General features: G+C 40.0%; 1 protein-coding gene across 6 annotated transcripts in view; it reads right to left on the bottom strand.

Annotated features, from left to right (window-relative positions):
* The window catches only part of LOC145988637 (cyclic AMP response element-binding protein A-like), a 305,719-nt gene that overhangs the window by 88,194 nt on the left and 204,060 nt on the right, over window positions 1-13,465 (bottom strand). For 4 of the 6 annotated variants that reach the window (XM_083123681.1, XM_083123680.1, XM_083123678.1 and 1 more), the window contains exon 2: window positions 703-919. In XM_083123681.1, the coding sequence (XP_082979807.1) occupies window positions 703-919 (217 nt within the window). The remainder of the gene's footprint in view (window positions 1-702; window positions 920-13,465) is intronic. The other 2 variants (XM_083123682.1, XM_083123679.1) reach the window with 1 other exon arrangement.

Here is a 13,465-nt window from a genome sequence, read left to right as displayed (position 1 = left end):
TTCTAAGGTTGCCGCTTGTAGAACAAACACAGGGGCAGCGGTAGGCCTAATTGGCTGTTTGACAGCAAGTTCTTTCGTAGATAAAGGCGGCAACAGCGGATGACTGCTATAAAGGCGTTCTCCGCGGCCGGCTGTTGTCGTGACGGTACTCTAAACGTTTTGCTTGAGAGAGTGTAGTAGTGGTGGTAATAGGAGGAGCAGCTGCGATGCTCCAGTCGGCAGGGTGTCTGACTGACCCGAGGGATACCCGTGATCCATTCACTGCTTGGACCATACAATGAAAGTGATGTGATCAGCACCACGGGCTGAACGAGCCCAGAGTTGTTTCAGCCTTTAATTAATGAGTACCTGAGGGAATAAAACCGGCCGGAGCGTGGTGCTGATCACATCACCTCCAGTGCATGGCCAAGGTCGAGAATAGGTGGGGCCTTACGTTCACATCCTCTCATACGCCTTCACGGCAATCTGCAGTTTTATCTTTTCCCCCTCCAAAGAAAAACGTTGTTACACCCAATGGATAAAAAGGTCTGGTTAAACCCCTACTATTACTGACCGTTTATTTAATATTTGCAGTATCTTTTGCATATGTAACATGAGGGAATTTTAAGCTAGAAAATGGATATTTTTTTTGGTATCCCACAGGGAAATTTCCCTCTGGGCCACGAGCTTACAGAAACTAGGACAGTTTAAGGTGGGACTTACCGTCCATTTTATTTTGAAGGCTGAGCGGAGAGTCCGGGATGGAGTCCCCGTCCGACGTGAGGCTGTAGGAGTGCTCCGACTTGATGGGGATGGAGCCCAGCACGGCGTCCGTCATCAGGCGGTCGTGTAGGATGACCTGAGGCTTCACGTCCAGGAGAGCCGCGCCCCATTCTACGTCCACGTCCGCCGCCACCTTGAACGCCTCCGTTATTGCCTGCTGGAGGAAAAGAAAAACTCATAAATGTAAAATTATGGTAGTCCAAGTGATGCACTAAAGTTCCTTAATATATTGATTTTAATTTACTTCGCTTTTCTGCCACTTTTGGCTAATCGCGAAGACGAGTATGAATGGTGATGAGATGAAAGGACAAACACAAATGGAGAGCACACTGCTTGCGAGTCCAGACGCCAGAGCCTCACTAGACTGCAAAATGCAGTGCAGGGTGCACTACGTGGAAGTGAAGTTGACACCTCTAACAAACCTATCATTCCTTAAACACCAAAAGTGTAGTCTACAGAGATGTAAAATTATTCCAGTCTAAGTGATGCACTAAAATTCCTTAAACTCCAAAAGTGTAGTCTACAGAGCTGTAAAATTATTCCAGTCTAGGTGATGCACTAAAATTCCTTAAACTCCAAAAGTGAAGTCTACAGAGATGTAAAATTATTCCAGTCTAGGTGATGCACAAAAATTCCTTAAACTACAAGCGTAGTTTTCATATTTTTTTTATATAAAAAAAGTAATGAGGTCCAACCCTATTTATTCCAATTTACGCTTGCTTCGATACAGTGGCGTGCTTAGAATTTTCTAAAGGGGAATGACTTTTTACTAGTCCGTGCTATACTTTCCCAAGTATTTAGTCTGACTGGCGTTAGGTATTCTTGAATGAGGCAAATTCATTTTAATGTGTGTATTGAGTGAATGCACAATTTCACCCCATCTCTTACAACCATCAAATATACAATGAAAGTTTAGTCTGGATATGAAATATAAACAACGTGTGTCTCTGCATTACTCCCGATGTTTACTTTTTTGAAGTCCGCTAACATCGTCTGTGTATGTTCGGGATTGTTTTCATTGTCCGAGTGCAGAAACCTCTCGAGAAACTTGGCAACGTCGTAGTGCAGCATTGGCTACACTCTGCGGAACACCATGCCCTACTAACTCCCGACAGACTACTCACTTCCCATCGGACGGAGAAAGAAGTGGGGGGTAGGAATAGGAAAACTTTCGCTGCTGCAATTAGTCTGCAAGACCTCGCGACTCCTCACTGTTGTTATCTTTGATGTTTATTCACACATCGGGTAATCCTGACAGATCCGTACAATGGAAATATGTAGCAACCAACATTCCAACACTGATCGCGAGAACTGTACTCGTGCACATGAAACAGATATAAATTTAATGAGTAGAGATGGTGGAAACTGCAGTCTCGTTCTCGCCTTGGATTCTAGGCTCCGGTCCCGTTCCCGCCTCGTTTTCTAGGCTCCGGTCTCGTTCTCGCCTTGTCTAGAGTTAAAAAACTAAAAAATATAAGTTTTAGGATATTAAACAACATGCATAACTTATGTATATATAACCAGGTATCTTATTACGTCAATAGGCCGCATGATAAAATAACTGTGTGTGACTTCAGTTATATTTTCGCCATACTTGACATTCTGATTTAGCAAGTCTCCAGTGTCCCATCGATTTTAGAACGTGGTCTCAGTCTTGGTACCAATCCCAATCTATAGTCCACCGACCCGATAGGACAATTAATAAGAAACAAAATTTTAATTTAATTGAAAAACAGAATCGGCAGATAGTTCGAGAATATCAGGTTTAACAGTACCTTATTGGGTTGAAGGGCGCTCTATTTGAACTTTGTGGTTCCATTTTCATCTATGAACGTGGTGCTTGCTTCACCAGTTTCCCTTCATTCCGTTATGTCGCGGTGCCAAGAAGAGGGATTCAAAGATCTTCGTATGGAAGAGGATGTTATCTCTAAGCAACGTTCTGGGCAGCTAATAACGAAAGTTATTGGTTGTAATGTTACTTAATAGTGCAGCTATAAAAGCAAAGGTTGTCATTTTGTTGTTACTTTACATATTGTTGTCATTATTACTATTCTACGTGGTTACTTTGTGCTAAATGTGTGTCTAAAGTGATGTGCAAATTAATGTAGTTTGTGATTAGAACACAGCAAATACATTTTAACATTCGTTGCTCCAATGCATACTCGTGAAATCAGACGTTTGTCTCCAACTAATTGGTTAGAAATGGGTTCCAGCAGTAATATTAGCAAATTGGCTACCACGCAATTGAATAAAAAATACACAAAACGTTCCAAGTTATTCCTCTTACACATACAATACGACAAGACATATTCTGTGCGCAATAATTAAAAACAGACGTCACGGAACAATGTTTCATGCTTGTTTAGAGCTTGCAACTTAATTTTCATTCAAGCACAGTACAATAACCGGCAATAAAAATGGGACATCTAGATCCTGAAATAGTGCCTTCCCTGCAATACGTCCTGTGTTGTGTAAATTTACGGCAATGAGCCAACTTCAATACCAACTTTTCAACAGGAAGTTCTGCTATCGCCGTGTAGTTAGGCAACACGCATAACGCATTACAGGGAAGGAAGTATCTTAGGATCTAGGTTTCCCATTTTTATTGCCGGTGACTGTACACTATGGTTTCAGTCTTAGCGAAAACTAATTGTACAGCTTTGTTTATCCAGATCTCGCGTACCAAGAGTAAATTCCACAACTTCTTCACAAAAGCTCCAAAGCTATCCTTTGAACAAAGGTCACTTCTTTCAAGGCTACAAATCCTCTGCATTTTTTTAATTCTCTCTCCAGGCTCCCATCCCTCCAAACATTCAAAAAGAAATGGATCGGACAACTGAAAAGTTTTGCTGTTATTATTCTTGTTGTTCTTATTGTTAAGTGGGTATGTGTACCCTTTCAAGTTATTTTTCATTTTTCACTGTCGATATCCGGATATGAATTAAATGGATTTATTCTGTCTTCAGTTTTTTTTTTTTTTTTTTTTTTTTTTTTTTTTTTTTTTTTTTTTTTAATAAAACTGTAATAAACTTTTGTGCGTTTGCTGTTCCGTCCAAAACGGCGTGGCCTTACCTAAATCCTTTTCCAACCTCTCTGAAACTTCTCTTCCCGGAAAAAAAAAATATCTGCTAGTCAGTAGATAATTTCCGACACACATCTGGCGCCAGGCCTCAAAGAGAAGAGACCTTCGGGGAGGAAAAAAGTGTGTTTCTTTTGTCACTTCCTCCCCCGATCGGCACACGCAGACGCGCGTACAAAAAGGCCCACGCACAGATCCGCACATGCGTCCCTGAGATACTCAATTGATCAAGCTGCTGCTCATCGTGCCTGTCGCTTACGAGAACAACCTGTTGTATAACATCCGCAAACCATTTCACGTGTCATAACGCATTACGTTCCTGTTTTGTTCGCAGCGAAAAGAACGAGAAAGAAATAGAGCGTCATGTTCAGGTGGCTGGTGGAAGGAAGCAGTCCCTGTAATTGTCAAATCTAGGTAGCAGCCCACGCGCGAAACGATTGTCAATTGTTATTTGTAAGCGCCGTTGCTCTGTTGAGGTGATAAGCGGAGATGGGTGCTTAAAAAAAGAGAGAGAGAGAGAGGTGAGGTAGGAAAAAAGGAGATAGTTACGTAAATCGACAGTTGTTCTCCCGGAAATGTTCATTTCATTCTTTTCCGTATATTACTCTTCTGTCTCCGATCACAACATTAGGCAAATTGTCCATTGCTTTTTCATTCTTTTCTCTTCTTCATTCTGTGTGTTTTTAGGGAATTGAATAGTGATTGTACAGTGGGACCCATGAGTATTACCGTGCAAATTGTCCATCACCATGTTCGTGCACTTCATTTGACCCAATAAGAGCTTCAAGAATTAAAAGCAAACTAAAAATAAGCTGTTGACAACTTCTGCACCAGCATACTTAAAAATCCATCGCTTAAAGACACATAGGATGTAAGAGAAAAAATAATGAAAATAGTCAAGGGTAATTTGCACGGTAATACTCATGGATCCCACTGTACTAGAGCAGAGTTTCTCCTCTACTTCTTCGTGCATTTTGCTTCAGTTCTAGAACCGTATACTGCGGAAAAAAGAACCAATCATCACGGTTGTGGACAATTTATCTGCAGGACATTCTGGAAGTTTTGGCGGGAGCCGAACCAGGTTAAAGCTACTGGGCTATAATCTTTGCCGCTGGCTGTTTCGTGAAATAGTCATACTGTGTACCAGGGTGCAAAATCCTGGGAGGGACGGGGGAATTTCCCCCCACCAACAATCTTGGCCTGAAAAATCCCCGAACCAAAAATTTCCGGGGGGGGAGAGTTTTTGTTATAACAAACAAAAGATAAGCAATTACTTTTAATTTAAAATATACTTTACTAAGAATAATATCGGAAATACACACAAATTAGTGTAGTTGTGAGTATTGAATGCATTCTCAAGAGATCGTTAACAAATCTACATCAATACGCACAATAAAAGTAAAACAAGAATGCAAAACAATAATAACTATGAAATCTAATTGATTTATATTAACATAAAGCACAAACTAAACAAAAATTTACACATAATAAAACCACTTGATGTATTTCATAATTTATTAACATCTTTAACCAGTTGGTAAAGATATTAGCTTCTTTGCAATATCTGATATGTATAAACGTAACAATTAATTTCCTTTATGTAATTAATAACAATAGTATTAATAATAATAAAATAATATATTTTTAATTGAGTAATTTATTTTTACTTTTATTAACATTACAAATATGTATATCGTATAATATACACATATGTTTGTGGGGGAGGGGGTTTGAATATGGAGAACTTTCTCCCCCCACCAGTTTTCAACGATTTCGCTCCCTGCTGTGTATGACTACTTTGTTCGTTGTTGTTTTTACTTGAAATGTTAACATGGCCAAATGCGCAACTTTCAAAAAGTATATAATTTATATAAGGTTCCCAGACGTCCACGATCTGTTTTTATGTCCTGTGAAAGCTTATATTATGTATTAATTACAACCTGTAACACGTAACAGTAACTTCAATTGTAATTTATGCCAAGGAATGAGTTGATTAGTTTGAAATTTCTGTCATCCATATTTTCATATGAGGTCAAACTGTATAACGAAAATTAATTTTATTTTTACATTGATATTATTGAAAAATCGCAGCTTACTTTCACTTCATGCATGAAACATGAAAGAGTTGTATGTTCTCTAAAGTAACTTTACAAGTAACTTGGTAACTTTTGAAGCAATGGTAACTGTCTTATTTTCCACATTGGGTAAGTGGTTTGCACAACAGTCTACGATGACAGGGAATCCCGGCCTGGATATTCAAATTCAAATTCTTTATTTTTCTTTATTTGCGTGGGCGAAGTTCAGCCTGAGGCTGTTCTGCCACTTAACCCGTGTCATCGATTACATTTAAATTTACATTTCTTATACATATGTTATTACAGTATTAATACAGTGTACAATAAACTGTATGATTTAGTTACAAAATCTATTGATAAAGAATTGTAATAAATGTATGAATAAAATGATACAAAAATTGTGAAAAGACAACTATAAAATAAAATGAATAAAAAATAAAGAAAAAGAAAAAGATGTAGACAAAATACATAACATAAACATACAAGTTACATCATAGTATTTGAACACAATCTCTGCTCTGCCAAAAGAAAATTCTTTACTTCATTTCGGAAAGATTCTATTTTAGATATGCTCGACATGGTCTTAGGTAGGGCACTCCATATTTTTGCAGCAAAATATGAAAACGACGACTGATATGCCTGTGTGTTGCAGAGTGGAAGGTTGAATTTGAAATTATTTCTTGTATGGTGGCTGTGAACACTGGTGCGAGGAATCAACATGTCTGCCAGATACGACGGCTTGCCAGATGTAATAATTTTATGTATAAGGCAATATGTATGCAGTAGTCGCCTACGGTACATATTGAGGATATTCTTATTATTTATGGAAGGTAAAATATGTTCACGCCTCGGGATGCAAAATATCAACGGCATGCACGCATTTTGGCATTTTTGAATTTTTGCTTGTAAAGTTTTATTTATTCTACCAGAGTACACTACGTCACAATAGTCGAGAAATGGATATATATGAGTTTCAACTAATCGCTGCTTGATTTCTGAAGATAATAGTTTGTTAAATTTAAACAAGAATCTAAGTGTTCCAAATGATTTATTGATTTGGCGGCTAATATGCTCATCCCATGATAGACGAGTGTCTTTTATCAATTTCATCATATCATCGCTCATCCTCATCGTTACCATTGGCCAAACGTGGCATAAAATGGCGTCGTTAAATAATAACAATCAAATCCAAATTGAGTAACTATGGGAGAAATATGTCTTAACATTTATCCATCGCGCGGTACAGGTGAACGACGGGCTTACTTGAGTCACTGGCTGTGTGGTGCGAAACTGTGAATCTGCCTCCTCATCCGAGGACAGGACTCCAACCAGGAGACCGTGGAGCAGCAGCAGGAGCTGTGGGAAACAGAGGTCGTGTAGATTCCACGATACCGTTGCCTGCCTCTGGGAAAATAAACGCATGGAGAGAGAATGGGACGTTCTCCCACATTCCTCGTTTTATGGACATCCAATACTCCTCCAACCAATTTCTTACCCCAGACGTCACGAGTCTTGGTGAAATTCGTCTGATGGGAAACACTGGTTTGGGAACGACGCCTTTATACCTATTCAAGCCAATCGCAATGATTAGATGGTCTTCACCAAAAGCTGCAACGAATCAAATGCCTATATTTATGATAATATGTGGACAATATTGTCACAGTGCACGATTTTAACACCAATACTATGGAAACCAGAGGAAGTGGTGGCCAGTTCCAATGGATATTTGGATTTGGTGGTGGTTGCTCACTTTGCAACTATTTTCTCCTATTTTGTAAAGATGGTCATATTAATAATAGGACCATTACTGTGACATAAGATAACACTCGGCTAGGCTAGCTCAATAGTCCCTCAAGAACCTTTTTCATACATAATTTTTGTCAAAGGTGCAGTTCGATTGACGTTATTCGATTGTTTTTAAAGTAGAATTTTCTGATACTTAGTGTAATTAGTCTTTAATTCATCTCGGTGAAAGTTTTTCTAATTAATTTTGCAGAACGTTAAAATGAATGTATCAAAAATTGCGCTGCATAAATTACATAATATTACTAAACTCGACTGTACTCGTATACATGGAAGTCCGCAGAAGTTCTTCCAGGCGAAGGGGGGGGGGGAGAGCAAACGACACATATTACCCCAAAAATAATATTGCTCCTCTCAAAAATCATCCCTTCAGTTTGAAGTTATCACGTTCCTGAACCCCATTCTAATGATCAACGTAAATTACAATGACTGCAATTAAATGATATGCGTGAAATATATACTTGCAGGTTGACATTAGTTTTCCAGAGGAGGAAACCGTCCCCGCCCCTTCCTGACGTCTACGACAGTACAAGACAATCGTAAACACGGAACTCGAGAGAACTCTCAAACGTTTACTGTTCAGAAACTTAGTTGGAACCTAAAACTCTACTAAACTCCATAGCGCAACAACCCTCTAAGCGCCAGGGCCTGCCAGAGCGGCCTTTTCTTCCATTGGGTGACGTGTGGCCAGCGCACCGAGTTCCACCGCATCTATTGCCCGAGTTTCGAGACTGGAGTCCGAAGACGAGACGAAATTTCACATTCTCCTCCAGTGCAACGAAACAGGGGAGACAAGACAAAAATATATAAGGGAAATAAATGAAGCTAACATTGAGAATATAATGACAACCGTTATTAGGAGGGAGATACCGAGGAGGGGGGGAGGCGCAAATAAGGAATCTGGGAACTTTCCTACACTATGTCTGGGCAAAGAGAGGAAAGAAGCTCAGTGGGGATAGCGAAAATGTGTGAGGGGGGGGGGGTGCTACTAAATAAATCAATCAGAAAATTTAGGAATCAACTCAGGTAACAGTGCAAGTGTAGTAAAAGAATGGAAATGAAAGATGGTGTATGTAAACTCCCAAGCAGTGTGAATATGGAAGTAGACTGAGAGGAGGAAGGGTGTAGGAAAATTGCACTAAAATTTGTCATCCTTGTATGGTATGCACAGCTGTAAAGGCTCATAATTGAAAATAAATTCTATTCTACTACCTAATAACTCGCCAAATGTCCTCACGACTTTGGTCATCACCAGAATTTTGGGAGCTTCCACGTAGAATGAAACCCGGTTAGCTCGCATCAAAGGCTAGAGAGCTAACCAATAGGCAAAGCGCGAGCTCACTTACGTGTGTGAGCTAACTCTAATATCTAGTCTGCCTTTTTTATTTGCCAGTTGCATCCTATTTGTATGAACTGCTGTAATAAGGCTTAATGAGGTTCCTAGCAGGCAGCTTCGTAGCTAGATGTGTTGGTGTCTTAGGCAGGATTGTCGTTTGTCTTAATGTCTGAAGAACATCTTTAGAAACGTACTATCAATACTACATTGGGAAACAGAAAATTCCAGCAGTGTTTTACCAGAATACAAGCCTATAAGTAAAAAAGAAAAAGGGACCGAGTAACATTTTGTATACAACCACGGACTTCAATTCGACAAATGATGACACCCAGAATACCTTCTGTTGTGGAGTCCACTCCGCCATGTTTGTTTACTATGCCCATGCGCATGACACAGTTTCGTGTTTCTCGTAAATGGCAACAGATGGCAGTACCGTACATACACAGGTTTTGACTGTGGCAGGTATTCGTAAGCTGTAGTGCATCTTTCTTTTATTATAGCTATAAGCCGGACACGCTGTACTATTTTCTTTCTCCCCTTACTTCTGCCAAGTGTAAATTCCTCCGTCGCATATTCTGACTTTATTGTCTTTCTTTTAAAACAATGCTTTGAATGGGGCCCTAGGCCTCAGCCCCTTTGCCTACCCCTCGTTACGGACCTGTGGCAGGAAAATCTCATACAACAAGTAAATACGGTCGGGTTTATTGATCTCCCTCTCTGTGGTTGCGCAAATCATGTCCAAATGGAAATCGTGCAGCCGAGAGTCGAACGCGGCACTGCCAACATCCAGTCTTTGCATCACGTACACCGAAAGAGAATTCGTGACTCCCCCTCCCAAAAAAAAACCTTCAAGATTATAGAAAAAGAAGCAAAGGCGGGGGAGGGAGGGAGCATCGCATCTCTGAGGAATGTTGCGGAAGACGACCACCCGGTCCCTAGTGTCAACGTCCGGCAAATCCTCCGACCGGACGATAAATTCGTGAAAAGGCCTTGAATGCTCCAATGACCAGCAAGAACGGGATGCATCGCTTCATGGTCTTTGAATGTGCAGAAGGAGGCTCAGGTAACTGACACTACATATTCAAGCCAGTGTTGCCATACGAATGGGAATTATCCTCTGCGAGGGGAAAAAAATGCCTCCATGATGGAAAAGTTAATTACTACCGTGCAAGTTTTCCCTTCGCAAAATAAATTTTGTCATCGGCGAACAGAAATTTACTTTTAGAAGATTTTTTAAGAACTGCAAGGAGGGGGATTTCAAGTAAAAATACAGATACTTCAGGATTTGAGGGTTACAGTTGACTTATAAATTACTAGCTACGGATTTACACACTCCCGTTCACATAAAGCGGCATATTTTACAACGTGGGATAGTTGAAGTGTGTGCCACTTTATCCGAAGAGCAGTGCACATTCTAAAATTGGAATAAAATATTTCACTGACAAATACTAGTTGTAATTTTCCCCCATTGTATATAAATAATAATATTTGTGCATTTTAAACTTCTACGAGAATAGTGAGTAATGCAAACTTTTAACAAGAGTAATCTCGTGCCTGCTTACTTAACAGGCGTTAAAAACGTTTTTGGGTGTAAATGTGTTAACATGCAATTGAAAAGCAATTTGTCTTTGTATGATACGCGATACAAAAAAACGCTTGCTTTCCTTTTGGAGGGAGGTTTGACGTTTGGACTATAATAAAAAAAAAAAGTACAGTTCGCCCCACTAAATGGTGTCGTCTGCAGGCTGTTCTTGCCAAAGGTATGTTTGGAGTAGGCCAAGAAAATTATGTGAATGGAGTATTCAAGCCCTTCGAGTGCAAATTATTATCCTTTCGCCGTCTGAAATACCCGCTACCTATGTGTCTGTTGCCTCCGCATCCTATCCGCTGTAAATGTGACAACCAAGTCTTCAAATTCCCCTCTCAAAAGAAAAGGCGAGCTCTGGCTGGCAGATAACAAGCACGTGCTGTCTCCAGCGCTTCTGTCAGTGGATGATAGTGTTGCCCACGAGACGAGACTTTGGCCTGTCTCGTCTCGTGGAAATGCTGTGAAATGCTGTCTCGTCTCGAAAATATTCGTTTGTCAAAGGGACACATGATCAATCTCGTCTCGTCTCGAATTTTTAAAAGTTTGTCCCGTCTCGTCCCGTGGGCAACACTAGTGGATGGCAGGAATCACGTGATAGCTGGAAAGGTCTTCCAGCACAGAACAGACGACACCTATTGGCGGGAAGTGTTTTGAGGAATAAACTTCTGAGGTATAGACAACACTGCATGGTAAACGTTGCCACATCGAGTGCGGGAATCAGCGATATTCAGACCAGCCACATAATCTCGTGAGGTTAGTTATGCCCTCATAGTTTGGAAACACTGATTCGTCTTCCTGCCATCTGGATCATCTTCAGCACACTTCTTGGAATTCCACAGAACATGGATTAAAAAAACGAAGAAAAAAACAAAAAAAAACACAGTTTCTCCGAAGTTCACGTTGCTCTCTTACATTACACAAAGCTGCATTCCTCCCTCCACACGAATTATCTCCCGTTCTATCCACTACAGTGGGTGTACCTGGTAATTGTTGAAATGAAAATCCACGCACCAGATCAGTTGCAGGAATGTTTTGTCTTCTTAATTGTTGCAATTTCTACCAGACTTTCCCTTGTCAGTTGTCACAAGCACGGATCGAGGAAATATCTTGACATAAGCTGCAACAATTACTTGCAACAATGAATCTCTATCTCCTGTAGGAACAATTTGATGCATTGTAGTCAACAAAGGAATGCATAGCATGGTTTAGACTGTTTTCAAAATCACATTCCAAATTAGAACAAATAATTCTGTAGCTACGAGATATTTTTTTAATGTATTCACTTAATGCATTACCAGTTTTATTATGTTTTTTGGTATAAATCATTACTGACTTGGAGTATTTTTCGACTATTGTTTCTTGATACTACTTCTGGCTTGTAACAAACCCACTGGCTTTAAATGGGATCATTACAGCCCATAAGTGTCCGTTACTATACATTTGTGCCTGTTATAGAATTTTGTCATATCGCAGGAGCATGCTCTCTACTTCACACCAAAGAACCATCATCGGGTAAAACGGTATTGGCGAGGTTTCAGCGTGTCATGGGGATTGTTGATTCTGGGAATGAAGGAAAACCCATTCCAAATTAGGAAAAACCGAAAAATGTGTGGCCCTAATAATTTATTTTCCAAACATAGACGATTTAGAACGTAGCATTATTGTCCTCCAATGCCGCACGTTGATCATAATCTTTTTCATATTTGTTGGTGTTCTATTTTCGTGTGGGACAACGTGAACTTCGGAGAAACGTTTTTTTTTTTTTTTTTTTTTTTTTTTTTTTTTTTTTTTTTTTTTTAATCCATGTTATGTGGAATTCCAAGAAGTGTGCTGAAGATGATCCAGATGGCAGGAAGACGAATCAGTGTTTCCAAACTATGAGGGCATAACTAACCTCACGAGATTATGTGGCTGGTCTGAATATCGCTGGTTCCCGCACTCGATGTGGCAACGTTTACCATGCAGTGTTGTCTATACCTCAGAAGTTTGTTCCTGAAACACTTCCCGCCAATAGGTGTCGTCTGTTCTGTGCTGGAAGACCTTGCCAGCTATCACGTGATTCCTGCCACGAAAATAGAACAATCCTGTAACCAAAGGGTTACATGATTACATATGTTTGTTCAGAATTCCAACTCAAGCATTCAGTACATACAACTACGGTTATATGATCAAAAGGAAATAAGCATCCCCCACAAAAATGCAATCCGTCTTATGGTTTTCCCAAATTCCCTAGTCCTCTCGGTAGTCACATTCACATTTAGGCACCGAAGGTCCAGATCCAACCTAGCCTAGATGTTATTTGTGAGTGTATCTTGAATAATTTTATCTAATCAACGCTCGTCCTCACCGAGCGTTTGTTGGTAAGATTGTTCACGTGTCGCTCGTTGCCAAAAGTGGCCGAAGAGCGACGTGAAATACAAAAATACCAGTACCAAATGCTGTACGGCAGGGCCACCGAAACTACGCGGGCCACGTCTGGACCGGACTTAGTACTGATAAAACTTATATAATCTCATTTTGAGGCATTCCATTGAGATTTTTTTTTACTGAAATATAGACTACGCCTCGGTCAGCATATGTAATGTGTTGATTTTTTTTACTGGGAAGAAATTTCTATTAGGTGATCTCAAGTATGTTACCGAGTAAAGGATTTGCACAATATCTTCTCGAGCGATATGCCTATTTTGTTCTCGTCTCGGCCTCAAGGGGAAACTCGATCTCGAAATAATCGAAACAAACATGTCAAAGGTGCTTACTGAAACAAAACAAAAGCATGCTTTTCTTCTTCTTCTTTGTTGCACATTCAACAACGCGCATACACA

This window comes from Lepisma saccharinum, chromosome 6 (assembly GCF_977018435.1).
Source record: "Lepisma saccharinum chromosome 6, izLepSacc3.1, whole genome shotgun sequence".
Taxonomy (NCBI): Eukaryota; Metazoa; Arthropoda; class Insecta; order Zygentoma; family Lepismatidae; genus Lepisma; species Lepisma saccharinum.
The sequence above is the reverse complement of the archived record's forward strand: the minus strand, read 5'-3'. Positions and strand labels throughout refer to the sequence as shown.